Source organism: Pelodiscus sinensis, chromosome 3 (genome assembly GCF_052426305.1).
Source record: "Pelodiscus sinensis isolate ZL-2025 chromosome 3, ASM5242630v1, whole genome shotgun sequence".
Classification (NCBI taxonomy): Eukaryota; Metazoa; Chordata; order Testudines; family Trionychidae; genus Pelodiscus; species Pelodiscus sinensis.
The window spans coordinates 183,558,756-183,579,416 of NC_143054.1; the positions used below are offsets into that span (position 1 = coordinate 183,558,756).

Consider the following 20,661-nt stretch of genomic DNA (forward strand, 5'->3'; position numbering starts at 1 on the left):
AGTGCATTACTTTCAGTATAAGTACCACATGCTGCTTTCTGACAACATGGGACATAGAACTTATTTCACTTGGGATTTTTTTAATGACCACAAAGCCAAATGTAGTTTAGTCATCATGTGAATGTCACCCCTGTGACACCAAAAGCCTTGTGCACCATTTAAAGCCACTTTCAGCCATATTTTGAGGGATAGGCTTTTTTCTTGGACCTCTGCAATCAGTAGCTTTTCACTCATATTGAGGCAAAAATATGGTCTCATTAGCACGTATTGTACTCAGCTGGACTCATTTATCCAGGCAGCCACACTTCTTTTTTATACGGTAACTAGAATCCAGCTCCCTGTATAAATTTAGAGAGCCTTGTCTATAATAAGGTATAAGTAACAACTCGCTTTGGAAAAAGGCATGTATAACATACACTGCCATAGCACTACAATAAGACAATAGCAAAAAAGTTATTTAAATGAATGCAGTATTTGTGAATGCAGGCTTGACACCCACAAACCAGTCCTCATTGGTAATGGCCTAAAGAAGCAATTATGCTGCACTAAGATTGATTTACATAAAATGTGATTAGTCATCTTCTTGGCTGCTTAGTCTAGAACTATATTTTTTTAACTGTTCAGGCTTCAATTAATTTATCAGTATCATCACATGATATGAATGTGAGCTTTACTGTTTAAAAAAAATGCCAATTTATAAAAAGCACAGACTGAATGTAGATTAGGTAGTAAAATGCATCATCAAGCCCCACCCAAGGAAAAAGTGTACTGATGGTTCTTCTTGGCCTGGAGACTATAGTAGGCAGAAGAGACTAAGGGGACGAGTTTGATTTGCGTCCCCTGAGCTATGTCTACACAGCAGCATTATTTCAGAATAACTGATGTTATAATGTACTGAGTGTCTACACAACAAGCCTGTTATTTTGAAATAAATTTGAACTTATGGGCTTCTTACTCCGACTTCTGTAAGCCTCATTGTATGGGAAGTAAGGGAAGTTGGGGGAAGCATGCTCTATTTCGAAATAACTGCTGTGTAGACACATCCAAAAGTGAAACAAGCTATTTCGACTTAAGCTACACAATTAGCGGAGCTCAAGTGGCATAGCTTATTTTGAGTTTACCCCTGCTGTGTCGCTATACCCTCGGGCTATGTCTATGCTACAGGGTTTTTGTGCAAAAAACCCACAGCACATCCACACCTCAAGTGCGTTTTTGAGCAAAAAAACCGAACAGTAAATCGACAGGACAGAGAGCTTTTCCCAGTAGAGTTATTCCTCTCCCCACAAGGAATAACTCCTTTTTGCACAAGGTGTGTGTGGACGTTCAACAGGGGTTTTTTTGCACAAAAAGAGCCTATCACAAAAAGCACAGGTGCTCTTATGGCCATTAGAACTTTCTTGTGCAAGAGTGTCCATGAAGTATGGATGCTCTCTTGCACAAAAAGCACATCACTTTTGCAATGTACTTTTGTGGTGTGGACACACTTTTGAGCAAGAAGTTTTTACGGAAGAGCTCTTCCACAAAAAGCTGCTTGCTCAAAAATCCTTCAGTGTAGTCAAAGCCTATGGCTGTGTCTACATTGGCATGATTTTGCTCAAAAGCATCCGCTTTTGCGCAAAAACATGCTGCCTGTCTACACTGGAGGAGAGTTCTTGCGCAAGAACACTGACTTTCTAATGTTTTAAATCAGTGCTTCTTGCGCAAGAACTATGATGCTCCCACTCAGGAATAAGCCCCTTTGCACAACTGTTCTTGCACAAGAGGCCAGTGTAGACAGGCAACGTGAATTTCTTGCGCAAGAAAGCCCGCAAGTGGGTCTGGCCCACGAAAGCTCATCATCTAATAAACCATCTTGTTAGTCTTTAAAGTGCTACAGTGTCCTGCATTTTGCTTATGGTTATAGACACTGAAATTGCTGGGACGTCTCACATGAATAAATGTAACAGGATTTGGCTAATGTAGATGTGAAAAAAAAATACTAGGAAAGCAATACACATATGGAAGCAGCATTTACATTTCATGTTACATTTGTAGTTCTGGGTAATTATTTGAGTTGGTTGGGAATTTTCTATTAATTTTTTATGAAAATGAATGTTTTCTACAGATCAAAAGTTCACCATGGAAAAAAAAATTCATCAGGAGCATCATGCTGTCATCAGTTTTTATGGCAAATGTAGGGACTACATTTCCCATGATGTACAATGGTCTCCCTTCTGTCTGAATTCTTGCTGTGCATCACGGGAGTCCAAAGACTATAGTCCAACCAGGCCCGTAGAGGAGAATGGGAGACATGAGACACTCAAGCTACCCCTCAAATGAGGCAGCTCAAGTAGATGCAGGCGAACATCCAACTGAACTGAAATAGTGTTTTGACATTTCAGAATAAAAAACATGTGGCATGTTCCCTGGTGTGAAAAATTTCCATATTTTGGCTTATCTGTCCAATTCAAGGGGTGGGGGGAGGAGAAAACATCAGCATTTCCCCCAGGACAGAAATTCCAATTGTTGACAAGCTGTGTAATAACCATATTTGCTCTTGTGTGTCAAAAACAAGATACAGTCCCACAATTCTTCACTCCCTATGTGCTTGAGCAAGCCCATTGAGTTTAATGAGACTGCTCACATAAGTAAGATTTTGCAGACTCACATAGAACGTTTCAAACTCTGGATCACTAAAATGCAATTAATTTTAAGGGAAAAAAATTAAATTTGCACAGATAGTGTCCCAAACCAACAATCTTTGAAGTGTCTGCAAGCCTCTGAAGAGATCCCAGTGTGCACTGTACTTCAGTAATATAGGATTTTTGCCATGGGCATAATTTTAAATAGCGTTCATGGAAGCTATAAAAAAACCCCAGACAACAGCAGACGTTTAGGCATAAAAATCAGATGCAAGTTGCTTAACTATAAACACAATCAAATGAATACTCTAGTGAAATTCTGCTCCCCTTGAAGTCAATGGGAAGTTTGTGTGTGTGCAAAGGCTGAATTAAGACTTTTAATACATTCTTTTTTAAAGTTGTCCCTTTTTGTTTCTTTTGATATCACTACATATTTTATTATGAGCAGCCTGGATAATATGTAGTAAGTTATTAATGACAAATTCAGCCAAATTTTCTTTTGGCAACATACTTAAAAATAAATGACTGCTATGTTCTGCTATCATATGTACAAACAAAGGCTAGTTGTAAAACTAAAGTGCTTTGTCTTTGACCTTGACAACAACATGTCAATCAGTTTGTTAATCAGTTAATCATAGCTTTGCTAATGCTGCTGTTTAATGTTAACAGTAACACACACCCACTGTGACTGATTTTTAGGATGCAAAGCTTTTATTCAATGAACCAGATGTCACAAGCTAACATTTGCAGCTGTCTGAGAAATTGGAAACTAATGGCAACTAAAGCATCATTAGAGGAATATATACTAGGAGGGGTCAATTTGTAGTGGTCACATATTACTTTGGTGTGGCTTAGACAGGGATATGTTTTAGTAATTACTTTCTACAAGAAGTGTTGCATAAATGAACCTGCTGCTAGTTGCCCAAGGAAATTTTAGTGATTATTACATTAAAGGTGAACCTACACCCAGACAGAATGGCCATTTCTGTATCAATGTTTTATATCAAACAGCAAAAGTTTCACTATGTTAGCACTGGGCAAGGGGGAAAATAATTACATCATTTAATAAGTGTGCCGGACAAGTTGCTTATCAAATGATGTAACTTAAGAGCCTTTGTCTCCTAGCTTCTTCTTGCTTGTCTTCTCAATTGTTGTCTCCACAATCAGAGCTGTCTCTTCGTAAGTCTGAATTCTGTCATCTGAAAATTTCTCAATGGATTCCACCAGTTCCACTTTCTCATAGCTCATGGAACTGGGTAAGCTTGGTTCTATGAATGTCGGGCCTTCTCGTTGGTCTTCTCTGTCATACTCTGCCTTTTTAAATACGTCTGGCTCAGAAGGGCTGCCTACATCAGCTGGAGGTACTGCCGCAGGGCCAGAGATGTGTGGCTGCTCTGCAAGCTCTTCAGCTTTTTCTTCTGACTTTCTGCCCTGTTCTTCTCCCTCTTCAATCTCAGGCTGCATTTTATGGACTTCTTCCTCATTTGGTGATGGTTCAGAGGGTTCTGGCAGTTCTGGAATTGGCTCCACTTCCCCGCCGTTGGGTAGCTTTCCATTGCTAGTGGAAACAATGATCCCACCTCCAGCTGGGATGGAGGAAGAATAGAAGCAAGGGTGGTCATAACTTGCTTCCCCAGTGACAAGTACATAGCGCCCTTTGGCAGACAAGTCAGTCTTAGGCTCGGGTCTCGTGTAGCATCTCATTCTCTCTCTCACCGTGTTACACAATTCATCAAAAGCTTTACTTATCTGAGCTCCATCAGGCACATCCTCTGGGACTGTTTCTTGCTCAACTAGTTCTAATCCTGCCTGCTGAGGTTCACGTATTACTGTGCTTTCGTGTTTAAATTGTAGCTGATCCTGATCAAAGCCTTCCAGAGTTCTTTCATACATATTTTCGGGTGAAAACCCATCTGCTATGTCTTTCGAAGTGATCTCCTTTCTCCGAGAAATTTTCTTTGCCAGACCTTTTTGTCTTGGTTTTGCAGTTGCAATCTCTTGCATAACCAGTGTGATATCTAAAGAAAATCAAAACAAAGGCAACAGCAAACAGCATTGAAAGGAGTTGCCCAAAACAGCTTAGCAGTCCATCTGCAAACAAAGAGGCTCATTATCAGTGCAGTCTGTGCAGAGCAGAATGGAACTAAAAAGGTGGGCAAATACTCATTTTATTTATGAAAATGGATATTATGAGTCAGTACAAATACCCCTTTCATATCTGAAACATGTACTAATTAACTTTTGAATGTGCACAAAACTGGATGCACAAAATCAGTATCTTTAAATTATGAAGACTATACCAGCAATCTGAAGGTGCATTTAGATCTTGCTGCTGCTCTTCCATATCGTGTGCAACACCACTATCTTGGATCAGTAGCAGGATTAAGCCCTTTGGAGCCATATCAACATGGAAGTAGCTCTTGTGGCTGCTTCACAGGATTCCTAGGCTTTCCGGCTACAGAAATGCCTCCCAAATGTGATGGGGAAATATACCTGCCTGTTCAAAAACATTCCCTTTCCCCAAAGGGGGATGACCCCAGATTGTGGGGGTACATGGAGGGGAAAAAGGTAACTGTGGGTGAGACACCACAGCTACGTCTACACTGGCATGATTTTCCGGAAATGCTTTTAACGGAAAAGTTTTCCGTTAAAAACGTTTTCAGAAAAGCGCGTCTAGATTGGCAGGATGCTTTTCCGCAAAAGCATTTTTTTTTTTGCGGAAAAGCGTCCATGGCCAATCTAGACACACTTTTCCGCAAAAAAGCCCCAATCGCCATTTTTGCGATCGGGGCTTTTTTGCGGAAAACAAATCTCTGTTGTCCACACTGGCCCTTTTGTGCTAAAGTTTTTCAGAAAAAGACTTTTGCCCGAACGGGAGCAGCATAGTATTTCTGCAAAAGCACTGACAATCTTACATGAGATCGTCAGTGCTTTTGCGGAAATTCAAGCGGCCAGTGTAGACAGCTGGCAATTTTTCCGCAAAAGCAGATGATTTTGCGGAAAAACTTGCCAGTCTAGACACAGCCCAGCTGAAAGGGGCACTCCAGCTGAATGAGCTAATTTCCAAGCGACCAGCAGGAGGCACCTATGGCGGTGAGCACACCCGGTTACAGTAATTCAGAAGTATGTGGACAGAAGTACATCAGGCAGCTTTTCCTTGTTCAATATAATGAAGATAGTTTTTTCCCCTAAGCATATTACAATCTATCCTGTAGATAATGATCAGAAGTATAGTTAGATGGAATAGCCAGCTGTATTGAGCAAAGCTTCATTGACGTCCACGTAGATACATATGTGCACACCACTTAAGGATCTAGTCTTCATGTATTAGTAGCTAATTTATTCACTAACAAACAATTTAAGCCTACTTTATTGGGAAAAACGCTAGGGAAAACGCCCCATTTAGTCTATACAAATTTGAGTACATATCAGTTTAGCTTCATTTTTAACTTGCCTTGTTTTAAATGAAACATCCAATTAACCATCTATTCTTCTGAGATATCTTTTAACTTGGCATGTAAAGTATCTAGCTATCAAACTATCCATCCTCATTGTTTACAAACTTCTTTCTATTTTTGCCCTGGACGTTTGCCTTCAATTTGCCTTCCTACTCTTACGAACACCATAACTCTAAATATATTAATCATACAGTTCCGGAGAGCAATCATACAATTCTGAAAGTGACTCTATTCAGCACAAACTGCGTCATGGCAGATAAACAAGACTAAATAACCTCTTCCTATTTGCAGAGCTACCCAAGTGTTCCTGTTTTGTTTTGTGATGACAGAAGGCTGTTCAGACTTGGTATATAACCTAAACCCTCTGGCTACGTCTACACTGGCCCCTTTTCCGGAAGGGGCATGTTAATTTCAGCTATCGCAATAGGGAAATCCGCGGGGGATTTAAATATCCCCCGCGGCATTTAAATAAAAATGTCCGCCGCTTTTTTCCGGCTTTTAGAAAAGCCGGAAAAGAGCGTCTACACTGGCCCCGATCCTCTGGAAAAAGCGCCCTTTTCCGGAGGATCTTATTCCTACTTCAAAACCTTGCAAAGTAGGAATAAGATACTCCGGAAAAGGGCGCTTTTTCCGGAGGATCGGGGCCAGTGTAGACGCTCTTTTCCGGCTTTTCTAAAAGCCGGAAAAAAGCGGCGGACATTTTTATTTAAATGCCGCGGGGGATATTTAAATCCCCCGTGGATTTCCCTATTGCGATAGCTGAAATTAACATGCCCCTTCCGGAAAAGGGGCCAGTGTAGACGTAGCCTCTGCGACCACTTTGCAAGGTTTTTTTAGACTGCCTGGTCTTTTAGGCCATAGCTTCACTAAACATAAGATTGATGCTGCTGTGAACAATCTTCCAGAGTTTGATTTAGCAGGTCTAGTTAAGACTCGCTAAATCGAACTCAGAGGGCATTCCTGTCAGCAGCCGATACTCCTGCTTCCGCAAAGAGTAAAGGAAATTGAGAGGAATGTTTGCCCCCGTCGGCCTCCCACTGTGGGGATGGTGGGAAAACTCAAATCTAGGTGTGTCGACTCCAGCTATATAATTAACATAGCTGGAGTTGCGTATCTTGATTTGACCCCCCCTCCCCTTTTTGGTGTATACCTGGCCTTAGTTCTCTGTGCATCTCATTTATTCGGTGCAAGCGACTTCTATTGCAGAAAGTCATGCCATCAGTCTAGCAAAGGAACCAACCTTTATGGGCCTGAGTCAAAGCCTACAAATGTAAACTGAGTCTCCCATTGTCTTCAATAGATTTTGATTTAGGCCCCAGTAATGGGGCCCATGCTGAAGACTAATGAAAATGGTTTAAAATTCAAATGTTCTAAATGTGCTTGTATTTGCTGAAATAGAAAAAACATATCAGAAATTACCTCGCCGTCTCCAGGTTGTAGTTTGGAAGGGTCTGTAGCTCTGTGTGAAGAGTGCAACTGGGGTTCCGATTATGGCAGAATTTAACCTGGTAGAGAGAACTTGCATGAGTTCAATTTCCCCCAGTATACCTTGAACAAGTAGGACAATTAAAATGCCTCATATTAAAATGCCATTTAAATCAATATAGCGCATAGGCTGTGTACTATTGGCCTGTTGGTATAATTTAGCGATGCTTCCACTGTCTTCAAAGGCTGATTTACACCAAGGGAGGATCTGGCCCACCATATTTCCATATAGAATGTAGGACAGAGCATATAGTTTTAAAAAGCAGCCCTAATTGTGTCAGGGAATGATTTCATAATGCAGAGGGAAATTGTCAGTCTCAAACCATATGCAGATCATTGCAAATAAGAAAGTGGCCAATAAAATTAAACTAGAGATTTTATCTGACTTAACTCAGCACAACAGCGCTTGCTATCTGACCTTTTTGTCTTTCCCCATTTTTCTTCACACAAGCTCCCTCTGGTGTTCCCAGCCAGGCATTGTATTGACTTGCACATCATCTGCAGCTCTGAATGAACCAGTGGGAGCTCAAAGGCATATGAAGTAAGGGGAGAAAAGCAACCATCACTGGCCATCTACCAGCAGGGGAAGTTGTAAACAAGAGATCTACAAGGCATATGAGAGTCAGTTGTGCAAGCATATAACACTTTGGGACTGCCTAGCCCTCATGACAGAGCAAGGCTCTTTCTAGTACCCCGAGGAGACACTAAAACAGGGACTGAGGCATAACCAGCCCACCTTTCTTCCTGAACTTACACTGATGGCAACAAGATCAGTTGGAAGAAAAAGAACCATTTGAACAAAGGTAGGGGTCCTAACGGGAAAAGCTTTCCTGTTATCACAGACTGCTATAGGTTTTATGGTAAGAGAAAACTTGTTACTTCAAACTGGACTTAGCTTGATAAAGTTTAGGAATTAGATAGCAATTGTATCTCATTTCTTTTTTATAATTCTGAACTCCTATGCCTAGACTGTTTATAAATCACTTAACTTCTCTCTTTGTGTCGTTAATAAATCTGTCTCGTGTTTAATCTCACCCAGTGTGTTTTTAGCTGGAGTGGTCAGGTTACAAAGGCTGGTGACTATCCACGACCCTTTGACAGAATGGCAAAGTAATGCACTTGGGCCTTGAACAATGTAAGATGCACATTTCTGGGGTGTGAGGCTGAGGCTGGTTGGGATTTGCTGGTGTCTGCCTGTATCCAGTTCATAAGTGGCTGGAGAGAACATTCGAGTACTCTGCTGAGTGTGCGTCTGAAGGCTGAGTGAATGGAGCCTGGAGGGCTTTGCTGTTCACTAATATAGCAGTGTAGGCAACAGCCTGAATGGGCACAGGCTACTGCACTCTGGGGGATGTTACAGGAACCTTCAGTGGAAAAAAATACTTTGCCTGTGGCTAGAGCCAAGTGCTAGTTCCAAAAATGGACTTAGGCACCTAAGTCCTACATTTAGACACCAATGAGATCTGCTTAGCTGCCATCTGATCCTGGAGGTGTCTAGCATCCCTGGGCATTGAAATCTCTACAACTCCCAAGTGCCTGCATTTATGCCGCTATCTCATACCTATGCTCCAGCAAGATCTTCCAACTGGGTGTTGTTCCATGTAGCAAACCTGAAAGCCCTGTTCTGGTAGGCATGCTCAGAGCACATCTAACCCATACCAAATGGCTGTGCGGTGGGGGAAGGGAATGGGGCATTGGCTCTAGATTGCCCCCCCCCCCCAACACCGTAGTATAGTGGTTAAGGTGCTCATGTGGGATAGGAAAAAGTCCAAATTCAATTCCCCTCTCATCTGGATGTGAAGCTGAGTTTCTTATCTCTTTAGTGAGCATCCTAATTACTAGATGTGGGATACTTTGCCAGAGAAGTCTCTTAATCTTTCCTGCTGAAGTTGGACCACAGTTTATAAATAATTCAATGGGCACTGGGCCAATGAGCGTGCGCACAGGTGAGGTTGGAGTCTAGCAGGGAGGTGTGGCATGTTGAACCTCAGATTAGCATCCCAGCTCTCCCGTATTCACTATGATAATGTGATTATGATGTTTTATCCAACGCATGCCCTGTGAACTATCATTTAAAACATCCTGTTTAGTTGAACATTAATATCCCATTGGATTGTAGATATATAATAATAATATATGGAGATATACCTACAAGAAGGAACCCTGAAAGGTCATCATGTCCACTCCCCTGCCCTCACAGCAGGACCAGGTACCATCCCTGACAGATTTGCCTAGATCCCTAAATGACTGGCCTGCTTAAGAATTGAACTCACAACCGTGGGTTTAGCAGGCTAATGCTCAAGCCACTGAGTTATCCCTCATGGATTTTGCAAAATGCATTCAGAAGCATATCATCATTCCCAGGGAGCATAGGGAACCTAGGAACCTGACTCAGGTTGTGTTTCCATTAGGCAGCAGGACACCTAAAAGTTAAGCTCTACAATGGTGATTCTCTTCTCAGGATCTAGCCCCAAACTTCCAGCAGATTTTTAAATAGGTAGCCCCCAGTATGTAAAAGTGGCTATTACAGCTCTGCAGAGGCAGCCAGTCACAGAATCATAGAAATGCTTTATAGTTTACACTTGGCATTTGTGTACAGAAACAAAAAGAGGACAGCCAAATGGTGATTAGACTCAAAGGCTGAATGAGAACTTCATACTCTCTTCGCACTGGCCACGAGCTCCCTCTCCCCATTGGTTTCAGTGGACTTTGAATGAGGACGACTGAACTCAGGTTACTGCTTTGAGAACCCAGTAGGAGTTCACATAGGCTTTAGTTGGCTTAAACAAATCCCCATTTTCAAATACTAGGCACCTGCACAATCCCCTGGGAAACACCATTAGAGATGGCAAGTTTTCTGGGTTTTGATCAGAATATCTAGTCATAAAGGGAACCTGGCAGTATCTGGTCAGCACTGCAGACAGGACACTAAGGCTGTGTCTAGACTGGCAAGTTTTTCCGCAAAATCATTTGATTTTGCGGAAAAACTTGCCAGCTGTCTACACTGGCCGTTTGAATTTCCGCAAGAACACTGATGATCTCATGTAAGATCGTCAGTGTTCTTGAGGAAATACTGTGCTGCTCCCATTCGGGCAAAAGCCTTCTTGTGCAAATCATTTGCGCAAGAGGGCCAGTGTAAACAGCACAGTACTGTTTTCCGCAAAAAAGCCCCGATCACGAAAATGGCGACCGGGGCTTTTTTGCGGAAAACCGCGTCTAGATTGGCCACGGACGCTTTTCCGCAAAAAGTGCTTTTGCGGAAAAGCGTCCGTGCCAATCTAGATGCTCTGTTCTGAAAATGCTTTTAACGGAAAACTTTTCTGTTAAAAGCATTTTCGGAAAATCATGCCAGTGTAGACGTAGCCTAAGGGTATGTCTACACTGAAGCGTTATTTCGGAATAAATGACGCTATTTTGAAATAACAAAATGCACACTTACACAGCAAGCCATTATTTTGAAATAATGTGGAGCTGGAGGACTTCTAATTCTGACTCCTGTAACCCTCACTTATGAGGTGTAAGGGAAGAATGTTCTTCCTTCGACTTCCTGCTGTGTAGACAGCGCCAAAAGCCGAGTTAAGCTATTTCGACTTCAGCTACGCAATTGACGTAGCTGAAGTTGTGTAGCTCAATTCGACGTTTGCCCTGCTGTGTAGGCATGCCCTAAAAGTCCAGTTACCTGCATTAACCAGCTTCTGCACTAGGGAGTGGAAAGAGCAGCAGCTGCTGTAGGAGTCTGGAGGAACAGTAGAGCACTCAGCAACTGTTCCAGTAGAGAGAGGTACTGGAGGCTCCTCCATCCTGCCACATTCACCCACCACACCACCTCCTGGACTGAAGCTTTCCTTCCCCTGCCTGCCCTGCCCCACTCACTCTTCCATCCCTGGACTGCAGCTCTCCCTTCCCCAGTCACGCCCCCCCACCCCAGAGTGTAGCTCTCCCTGCCCTGCCCCAGTCAACTGTCCCACCCTTAGAGTGAGGCTCTTCCTTCCCCTCTTACACCTCCATCCCAAGGTTTGTATCTCTCTTCCCCACCTTGCCCAATCAACCCCAGCCTCCTAGAGTGAGGCTCTTCCTTCCTCATCCTGCCCTAGTCACCCCTCCACCCATAAAACCTGTTCAGCTGGGAGGGGGATGGTGATAGAGAGAGCAACAAGCCTCGGTGGCAGGAGAGAGAGGAGCAGGAGGGGGGTGAGGCTTGAGAGAAAGAGGTGGATCCAGGTAAGGACCCTGGGGGGAAGAGGAGAAGCGGTGGTGGGAGGTTCCTTCACTCAGTGTCTGGTTTTCACAAATTAGAACATTGTCCACCCTACCCACCACACAGAAAGACGACCTACCGGTTGTCTTCATTCTCAATGATACGTTTGTACCGCTCCAGCTCATTCTCCAAGGACTGTTGATATATCACCAGTTGGTGGCAGTCATTCGTGTACTTCTCCAAGGTCCTTTCGGCATCCTCTATCTCCTTCCTAAGGGTTTCAATCTGTTCGTTGTAGAGCTGAACCTCATCATCATAACTCTCTTGAGTGCTCTTAATAGCTTGTTCCAGCATGGTGGTCTGAAATAAAGACAGTGGAGAGCAATAATATACAGCATTTCCCATACGGGGACTGACAGACATTTTAAGAGGCATCATTAAATGAGACACACTTTTCTAAGTCATCAGACTAATGACTGACAGTAAGTAGTAGCCTTTGGCACTGTTATTGAAGAGGAAGCTGACTTCAATACTATGCATGGCTGGTTGGCTGGGTGTCATGAATACAAATGGCGGGAGATGGCTTTTTCATCCCAGGAGAGTTTGAGATTTCAGTTCTTTTCCCATCCTGCAGTGAGATGAAAAGTTGCAACCTCAAAAATTCCCCGTGGACCAATAACCTGAAACAACATTCCCATTGGGTAAATCAAAATGTTTGGTTTTGATCATGCTGAAACCTTTTGATCTCTTAAAAAAACTTTTGAAAGTCTAAATTAACTGAATTTCAAAACTTTCCCACACAAATAGTTGGACTTGAGAGCTGTGTTGAAACTGACTCTTTCCTGCAAACCATTTTGGTTGCTACAAATCTGCATTTTCCTTTGAAAAAGTATTTAGGTCAGAAGACTGCCCATCAGTTCTCACTATGAAGATGTCTCTCAGAGGACATCTAAGTGGGCCAGATAAATAATTTTGATGAAGGTCTTGGACAAGCTCTGAAAATGCATTTTCATTCCATTCAGTTATTGATTCATATTTAAGAAATGCATCTGTTGATCTCACCCAGTGCCATGATCCTGTCCCATAAATGAAAACATAAACTAAGGCCTTTCTATAAATATACCCATTATAGCCCACACCAACAGCCTTAGTAAGTAAGATGCTGGGCTTTACAATGACAAATCTGGTCCCTGGCAAACTACAGGGAGTCTGTGTGTCGGGGGAGTGGGTTTGAAATTCGGACGGAGAAGGCTGATTTGGGGGCTGTGGTGGTAACATGAGGTTTAGGTTTGATTCCTGGCTCCATTGCAGATGTTATGTATGGTTCCAGGGAAGTCACCCAGCATTTCAGTGTTGGTTTAGAGACTACAATGCTGCATGTGCAGGTGAGAAGACTCATCAATACACTGTGTAGAGAGCAATTGTCAGAGCTTTCTGCCCACGGAAGACCAGGCAGCCTGAATTTCTCTGGGAAGTGCAGGCTCATGACTGCTTCTCATCTTTTTGTGGAGGGCCAGCCAGCATTCTTCTTGCACAACCACTGGTTTTGCGGGAACTTGGCTCTAGCCACACATCCCACCCAGTCCCCACTCCAGCTGGTGGTGTAGCACCAACAAAGTTGCTAAATACTCCCTGCAACTGGCACTCCAAGGGCACAAGCCTAAGGATTACCAAAGCTGCTGAGTGGCCCAGAGCACAGAGGGAAGAAAGCTACCTGTTCCGCTCAATGGTAGCTACAATCTGGCCTATAATCTCTGTCTACCTCAGGCTTTCCAGCCAACAGTTGGGGACTATCATACTTACCTGTATCATTACTGACTATAAAGCTCACCTTAGATGAAAGGTGCTCTATGAAACTACAGCGGATGAATTCTAAGACAGCTTCTAGTAGGGGGTGACTATATTTCCCTATGGTGAATGTGGGTCACCAGGGGAAGTTGCTCGAATGCAAAGGAGTTCGATGACAATCAATCAGAACAATGTGGTATTGCCCCTCACCAAAATGTATCTCCCCCCCAGCTGTAAAAAGTGGGAGAAAGAGAGCTAAGGGGGTGCCCTCAGGCTAAGGTGTAGTCAGGGTTGACAGGTGAGGGGTGACACAAGAGGCCAGGGTCCACATGACCGCCCCAAACCTGGGGAATGTCTGGGACAACCTCCCTTTACCCCAAGCTCCATCTCTTCCCCACCCTTGCTCTGCCCCTGTCCCACCACTTTCCCTGGGGGACTACTGGAGCAAAGGGGGCGGTGCCAGCAGCAGGGGGATTGCCCCCCCCCCACCAGCAGTGGTAGCCCCAGCTTGGTCTACTCGCTCAGACATGTTACTCTGCGTCCCAATGGTGAGTGGAATGGTCCAGCCCCTCCCCCAAGCACTGTGCCAGGAGAGCAGAGCAAGCTGGGGCTGTGTTGCTCCACTTCCCCTACCACAGCCAGTGAGTTTGGGCGCAGGGATGGATGCTGCTACTGGTGCCAGGGCTCCCAGTTAGTCCCCCCCAAATGCCCAGAGACTCTGGGCTTGCTGGCTGGCCCCTTGATCCTCCTGCCCATGGTGTTTGGGGGGTGCATGCCCCTTCTTGCCACTCCTGTGTATCACCTGCCAGAGAAGCAGCTGCCCCACACTGCCCAGCTCTGGCTTCCCAACTCCAAACTGGCCAGTGGGCAGGGAGATAAAAGGAGTGGGTCTGTCCCTGGGACTGCCCAGAACCTCTACTGAAATTGGGGGGGGAGGCAACATCCCCTCCTCAGCTCTGTGCATGGGCTCGGGGCCATCTGTTGCATGGGGAGCACCAAGAATCCAGGAGTCACCCTGCTGCTCCCAGTTTCAGTGACTCCTGCTTTCAGCCCCACAGGGGTTGTTAGGATTTTGGGCTTCAGCCCTTAAAGGAGGAGTGCACCACAGATCAGGACTTCAGCTTGGGCAGTGTTAGGAACTCAGTAGGGGAAGGGGGCACCCAGGATTGAGATTTCAGCCCTGCGGCAGGTGCCAGGAATCAGGGCTTCAGACCCCCGGCCTGAAAGGTCTGGCAGCCCCCTGTGCTTTAGGGTGCACCTGGGGAGGGGTGACACACACCCCCTTACTGCTCTATCACACACAGGCTCCTTACACTGCCTGCCCGCATTCACCTGCCAGGAGGCTGCTGCAGCTGCACTGACTGTGACTGACCAGCTGGAGAAATGCCAGAGCAGAAAATATGGGTCAATTTGCCCATTCTTTCAAAAACAAAACAAAAAAAATGGGACACCTGCAAGAGGGTTCACATAAGGGACCGTCCAGTTAAAAACAGTATTGATGGTCACCCTATACTGGTACAGCCATGTTGCTATATCTGACATCTCTGCTGCCGTAGGCCTTATGGGAGTCCCGTGTGCAGGGCTGCAGACCAAGTTACAGTGAGAAGCAGTACGTGGGTAGCAATCGACCGACAAACTTGTTAATGTGACAAGCTGCATCCTGCCACTGACACGACCCTCCCAAACAACGGGAGAGAGTCACATATGGCAAGCAAGCACCATCTAACCCTCAGGCTGTGTCTACATTGGCATGATTTTGCGCAAAAGTGCCTGATTTTGCACAAAAACATGCTGCCTATCTACACTGGAGGGGAGTTCTTGTGCAAGAACACTGACGTTCTAATGTGTGAAATCAGTGCTTCTTGCGCAAGAACTATGATGCTCCCGCTCAGGAAAAAGCCCTCTTGCGCACCTGTTCTTGCGCAAGAGGCCAGTGTAGACAGGCAACATGAATTTCTTGCGCAAGAAAGCCCAATGGCTAAAATGGCCATCAGAGCTTTCTTGCGCAAGAGAACATCTACACTGGCATGGAAGCTTTTGCGCAAAAGCACATCTCTTGAGCAAAAGCACATGCCAGTGTAGACGCTCTCTTGCGCAAATACTTTAATGCAAAACTCTTGCGTTAAAAGTATTTGCGCAAAATCTTGCCAATGCAGATGTAGCCTTAGGGTATTGTGACATGATGACCAAGGACGCAGAATGTGGGAGTTTCCTTTCACTGTTAATATCAGAGAATTCTGGCTTGTAGAATAACGGCCATCTGAGCTGTGACTCCTGCATAGAAATGGGGTTTTATTAATACATCACTGAGATGTCGGTTGGCCACAAGATGGTGCTGAGTCTCTTGCAAAAGAAAACTCGGAGCCGTGCAGCAAAGTGTTACTTCCGCTGGCATGTATCTAGTTGATTAGGCAATTCCTGTAACACCTCCTGTTTTCCTTTGCAAACAGTCACACTTGCTAAGAAGGGATCATTGGTAACCAGTCTATAGGGCAGAGATTCTCTGTCAGCACACAGCTGTGGCCTGTGAGACACCCTCAGGGCTAACTTGGGAGGGGCACCTATAGAACTGGTGCTGGTTGTAAAAATGGGTGGTGCAGGATTAGGCCATAGGTGCTGCAATTTAGGGTGCTGGGGATGCTGCCACGCCCCCATCTTGAAGTAGTTTCCATCATATATAGGGTATGTCTACCCTGCCACCCTAGTTCGAACTAGGGTGGCTAATGTAAGCATTCGAAGTTGCAAATGAAGCTCGGGATTTAAATATCCCGGGCTTCATTTGCATCTTGCCAGGTGCCGCCATTTTTAAATCCCCCTTAGTGCGGACTCCGTGCCCGCGGCTACCCGTGGCACGGAGTAGGTAGTTCGAATTAGGCTCTCCAATTCGAACTACCGGTACACCTCATTCCACGATATTTAAATTCCGGGCTTCATTTGCGACTTCGAATGCCTACATTAGCCACCCTAGTTCGAACTAGGGTGGCAGGGTAGACATACCCATAGGGTTTATCACTTGATTCAAAGGCTCTCAGCACCTCCACCAAACAAATAGTTCCAGGACCCCTGGATCAGGCCTAGGCAGGACTGGGCCTAGTAGCATCAACAGGAGACCAGAGTGCTCAGTCCCGCCCATCCTGCAGGATCGTGGGTCCGCTGACTCTGGCTGGAGCAAGTTTCCCAGTACGAGGCTCGCAGGGACAGGTGGGCAGGGTGGGCTGCACTGCTGAGTTATGTGCAGCCGAGGTAGGAGACCAGCAAGTGCAGGGAGGAGGCTGAAGGGGGCAAGGGCCACGGGGGTGTGAGGAGTGGGGCAGAGGATTGAGGCATGGGGAGTAGGTGCATCCAGGGCATGGGGGACAGATTCTAGGTGTGAGAACTGTTGGGGGGCTGTCCCTGGATGAGGGGGCTAGATACTAAGGCACAGTCCCTGGATGGAGGTGGTGAATACGAGTGGCTTTTCTTGGGAGGGCTGATTTGCCTATGCAATGGCTCATGTGGCTGGACTCCATCCTTTTCCACAGTAAGAACAATGGGATTCTCGCCCTTGGCAGAAGCTATAAAAAGATCGGGGAACATCTCCATTTTGCCTCTTTCCCTCTCCAGTTTCTATAGAGGAGGCTGAGGAAGAGGTGTGGCCTGAGCCCAACCCCTCTGTGCAATGAGCATAAGAGCTGTGGAGGCCGGCTGTGCTTCCCAAGATCTCTGGGAGGTGCTGTGCATCAGAACCCCCTCCCTGGAACTGGCACGAAGGAGCCTTTCCTTGCATTGCTAAGCTAACTGTTTGCTATGACTACCCCTTAGTTAGCTCCTTCCTACAGGTGGGGATAGGTCCCAACATTCATGGCCTAGGTTGTTGTTTTCAGCCTAGCCTGACAGGATCGCAATTCTGGGTGGGTTGCGGCCAAAGATCTAAGCTGCACTATGAAGTTCTTGGCTGGGGCAGGCTGGAGCTGCAGGAAAAGTCCTTGGGACTCATGCTCTCGGAGTCAGCACTGCACAGACACAGAAACTGTTGCTGCCGGGGGCCCTGGCTGGGGCTAATTCATTGGTTAGCATTCTCAGGGAGGTATGTCGGCTGCTGTATGAAACCTGACATGCCTTTTTTGAGGAAATTCATAGATTTTTAAGGCCAGAAGGGACTGTTGTGATCATCCAATGCAACCTCCCTCACAGCACAGGCCCTGAGGAAAATCACTGAACTGACAGCTCTGAAGACCTCTGGTTTTATCCCTACACTTACAGGTGCTGACTCGATGGGTGCAGTGGGTGTTCAGAATCCATGGGCAGCCAAGTTCTGCACTGTGCCCCCTTCCCCCAATGCCACCCACCTGCCAGCATCCCCGTTGATCTACTCCTGCCCCCCTCTCCCACCACCTCCTGCTGCCCCAAAACAGCTGAGAGTGGTGGCTCTTGTGAGGTGTGCTTGGGGAAGGGATGGAGGCTTGGTGAAAAGGGTGGGGGCAGAATGAGGGCAGGAAGAGGCAGGCAGAGTTAGGGAAGGGGTGGAGAGGGGGCAGGGCCCGGGAGGAGGAAGGGATTGAGCAGAAGCCAATGCCTATGCTGCCAATACATTTTATACTGGATTGGTGGGTGGGAGGGGAGAATCAGTCCATGGATCTTTGAGTCCTTGGCCTGTCTGCTAAGACTGTCCATCAGAGATCCAGTTGTGATCTGGGCATTTGTTCCATCATGTACTGGACTAAGGCCTCCACCTGCTTTTACTCATCCTACTAAGCAGATATCACACAGTAATAACTGACCCTCTGAAACTAACAATATAAGTCTTCATCCCACGCAGTTGGGTCTGTTAGAAGGAGGAAGTTGAGAAAGGTAAAGCTCAAATAAAAAAAATCTTTCTCATTCATCCATCTTATTTGTAGAAAATAATTTATATGCGCAAAAGCCCATTAAATGCCAGCCACACTGTGTTTTCCAATGTTAGAAGTTGATTTGTTGTGATTTCACTAGCCTGAATCAGTAAGGATATGTCTAGACTACAGGCTTTTGTCGACAGAAATTCTGTCGACAGATACTGTCGACAAAGCTGCAGTCGACAAAGAGCATCTAGACTACATCCAGTTCTGTCGACAAAGCAAGCCACTTTGTTGACATGAGAGTGTAGACGAAAAGGACAGTGTAGATTCAATAATGCCTTCTGTCGACAGAACTCTGTTGACAAAAGGCGTTATTCCTCATAAAATGAGGTTTACAGCCATCGACAAAGCTGCTGAGTTCTGTCGACGTTATGTCGACAGAACTCAGCGGCAGTGTAGACGCAGGTATAGTTTTTTCGACAAAAGTCTAGTTTTGTCGACAAAACCCTGTAGTCTAGGCACACCCTAAGAGTCACTGTAGACTGTCCAGTTAGTTGTATAGTACCTCGGTCTGTAGTTTCAATTTCTGAGTCTGCAGCTGACAAAGAATGCTCTTGTACTCTTCCAGCTGAGTCTTCAAGATGGGAATTCTCCTTTCTGCTATCAGCTTTTCCTGAGAAAAAAAGAAAAAAGAAAGTCTGATGGTGTAAACATGCCACCAGAGAGTTCAGTACCTGAAGACAATCTGAAAAGACAAAATGAATGGTAAGATGATACCTCTGGCTCATGCTACATAATTTTCATGGTCTCAAGTTCCCAATGGAGGCTTTGTAGAAGCACTGCTTACAGTTTAAAGTAGTTCACTTCCTTTGAAAGGAAAATGCTGCTTTGTGGAGCAGACTGATAAATGCCTGCTTATGCCATTCACTCCCAAACAATAATTGTTTCCTAGGGAACATTCTACATGGGTGCGAAAGTGAAACCCACCACCTTTGTCTCACCTTTGTTTCATCTAATCAGTTTGATTCACAAGGGTTCACGTCTTCTGTTCTTGCCCCATCTTGCCTGTTTGGAGAGGGCCTAGCCTACAGCTACTGGACTAGCCTTTTAACATGAGGGTTGATAGATACATTTCCCAGATTACACCAGGCTAATATAAATCCCTGTTCAAAGATTTCTGCCATCCTGTTCGATATTTAATCTCCTAAAGCTAACTTTGGTTTCTCAGTGCTCCAACTTTGATCTTCTATAGTCATCATTAGCAATTCCACATGTATTCATAGATATTATAGCACCTCCCTCTGCTTAGAATAGGAAGTAGCTGGAATATCTCAGGTATTTAGGGGAAATATCACATTGTGAGTGCTTGCTAAACAGCAATTATTTACTTGATGAAACACTTACCTCACTTATTCCAACTGTAATGTTGGTCACAGTAGGGGTCATTTGGATGATCTGTTGTAAAATGCTGACATAGGTCTGTATTTCCATGAGATTCTGTGATGGAGTAAAATCATTTTAATTAGTGGAGTGAAAATTTCAATTTGCCTGACTGCACTTCTATGATTTATTTCTTGAGAACTTCTTTCATTATAAAGGCATGGATCAAATCCAGATCTGTCATAAATGCATGCCAATCTGACTATAATGGACTTCCATTCATCTGAACTGGCTCTACGTGCGTTAGCAGTTCAGAAACCCAGTCACCACATTCAGAGAGAGTACTTTGCTAAAGCTTTTGGATTACTGATGAGATGCAGCATATTCTTAATTCAGTATTATGTATTCATGTTTTAAGGGAACAAATACGATGTGATTTAATCACCGATGGAGGAAGAGTGGAAGGAGCAAAGGTTGTTACTGGTGAAATAAAGGCCAATGGAAGGGGGTTATTTTCATTTGTATGGCCAAGGTGTAGGACTTTGAGTCCTTTCAGTCGACACTTTGTAAATGCACTCAGAAAACATTCACCTAGTCCAGCCTCTTATTTGAGTCACTGACCATTGACCCTGTTCTAGTTTTTGTCCCAATGACTTAAACTTGTGTCCATCACTATCACTGGGAAAAAAATCCAGCAAACTGCAGAAAAGGATTAATGTTTGTTTCCCTCCTTTTACCAAATCTATTCCCGGGTTATATGTGGTTCTTAAAGGTATTTAATGTTGGTCTTTTCCGAACAAATGCCAGGCTATAGTCCTCCAGTCAGACTCTTTAAAGAATTTGAATGAAGCAACCCTACGAAACAAATTGTAGTGCCTTTGAGTAAGTACCTGAATCATCACAGCCATTCAGTCACC

At 44.9% G+C, this 20,661-nt stretch overlaps 1 protein-coding gene across 1 annotated transcript in view; it reads right to left on the reverse strand.

The window, feature by feature from the left end:
* Positions 1-3,335: 3,335 nt before the first annotated feature.
* BFSP1 (beaded filament structural protein 1) overlaps positions 3,336-20,661 on the reverse strand; it is a 51,629-nt gene continuing 34,303 nt past the window's right edge. The window contains exons 4-8 of the mRNA XM_006116388.5: positions 19,769-19,861; positions 18,930-19,037; positions 11,902-12,122; positions 7,499-7,584; positions 3,336-4,639 (exon numbers count right to left, since the gene is read on the reverse strand). Of these exons, the coding sequence (XP_006116450.3) occupies positions 3,726-4,639; positions 7,499-7,584; positions 11,902-12,122; positions 18,930-19,037; positions 19,769-19,861 (1,422 nt within the window). The 3' untranslated portion in view covers positions 3,336-3,725. The remainder of the gene's footprint in view (positions 4,640-7,498; positions 7,585-11,901; positions 12,123-18,929; positions 19,038-19,768; positions 19,862-20,661) is intronic.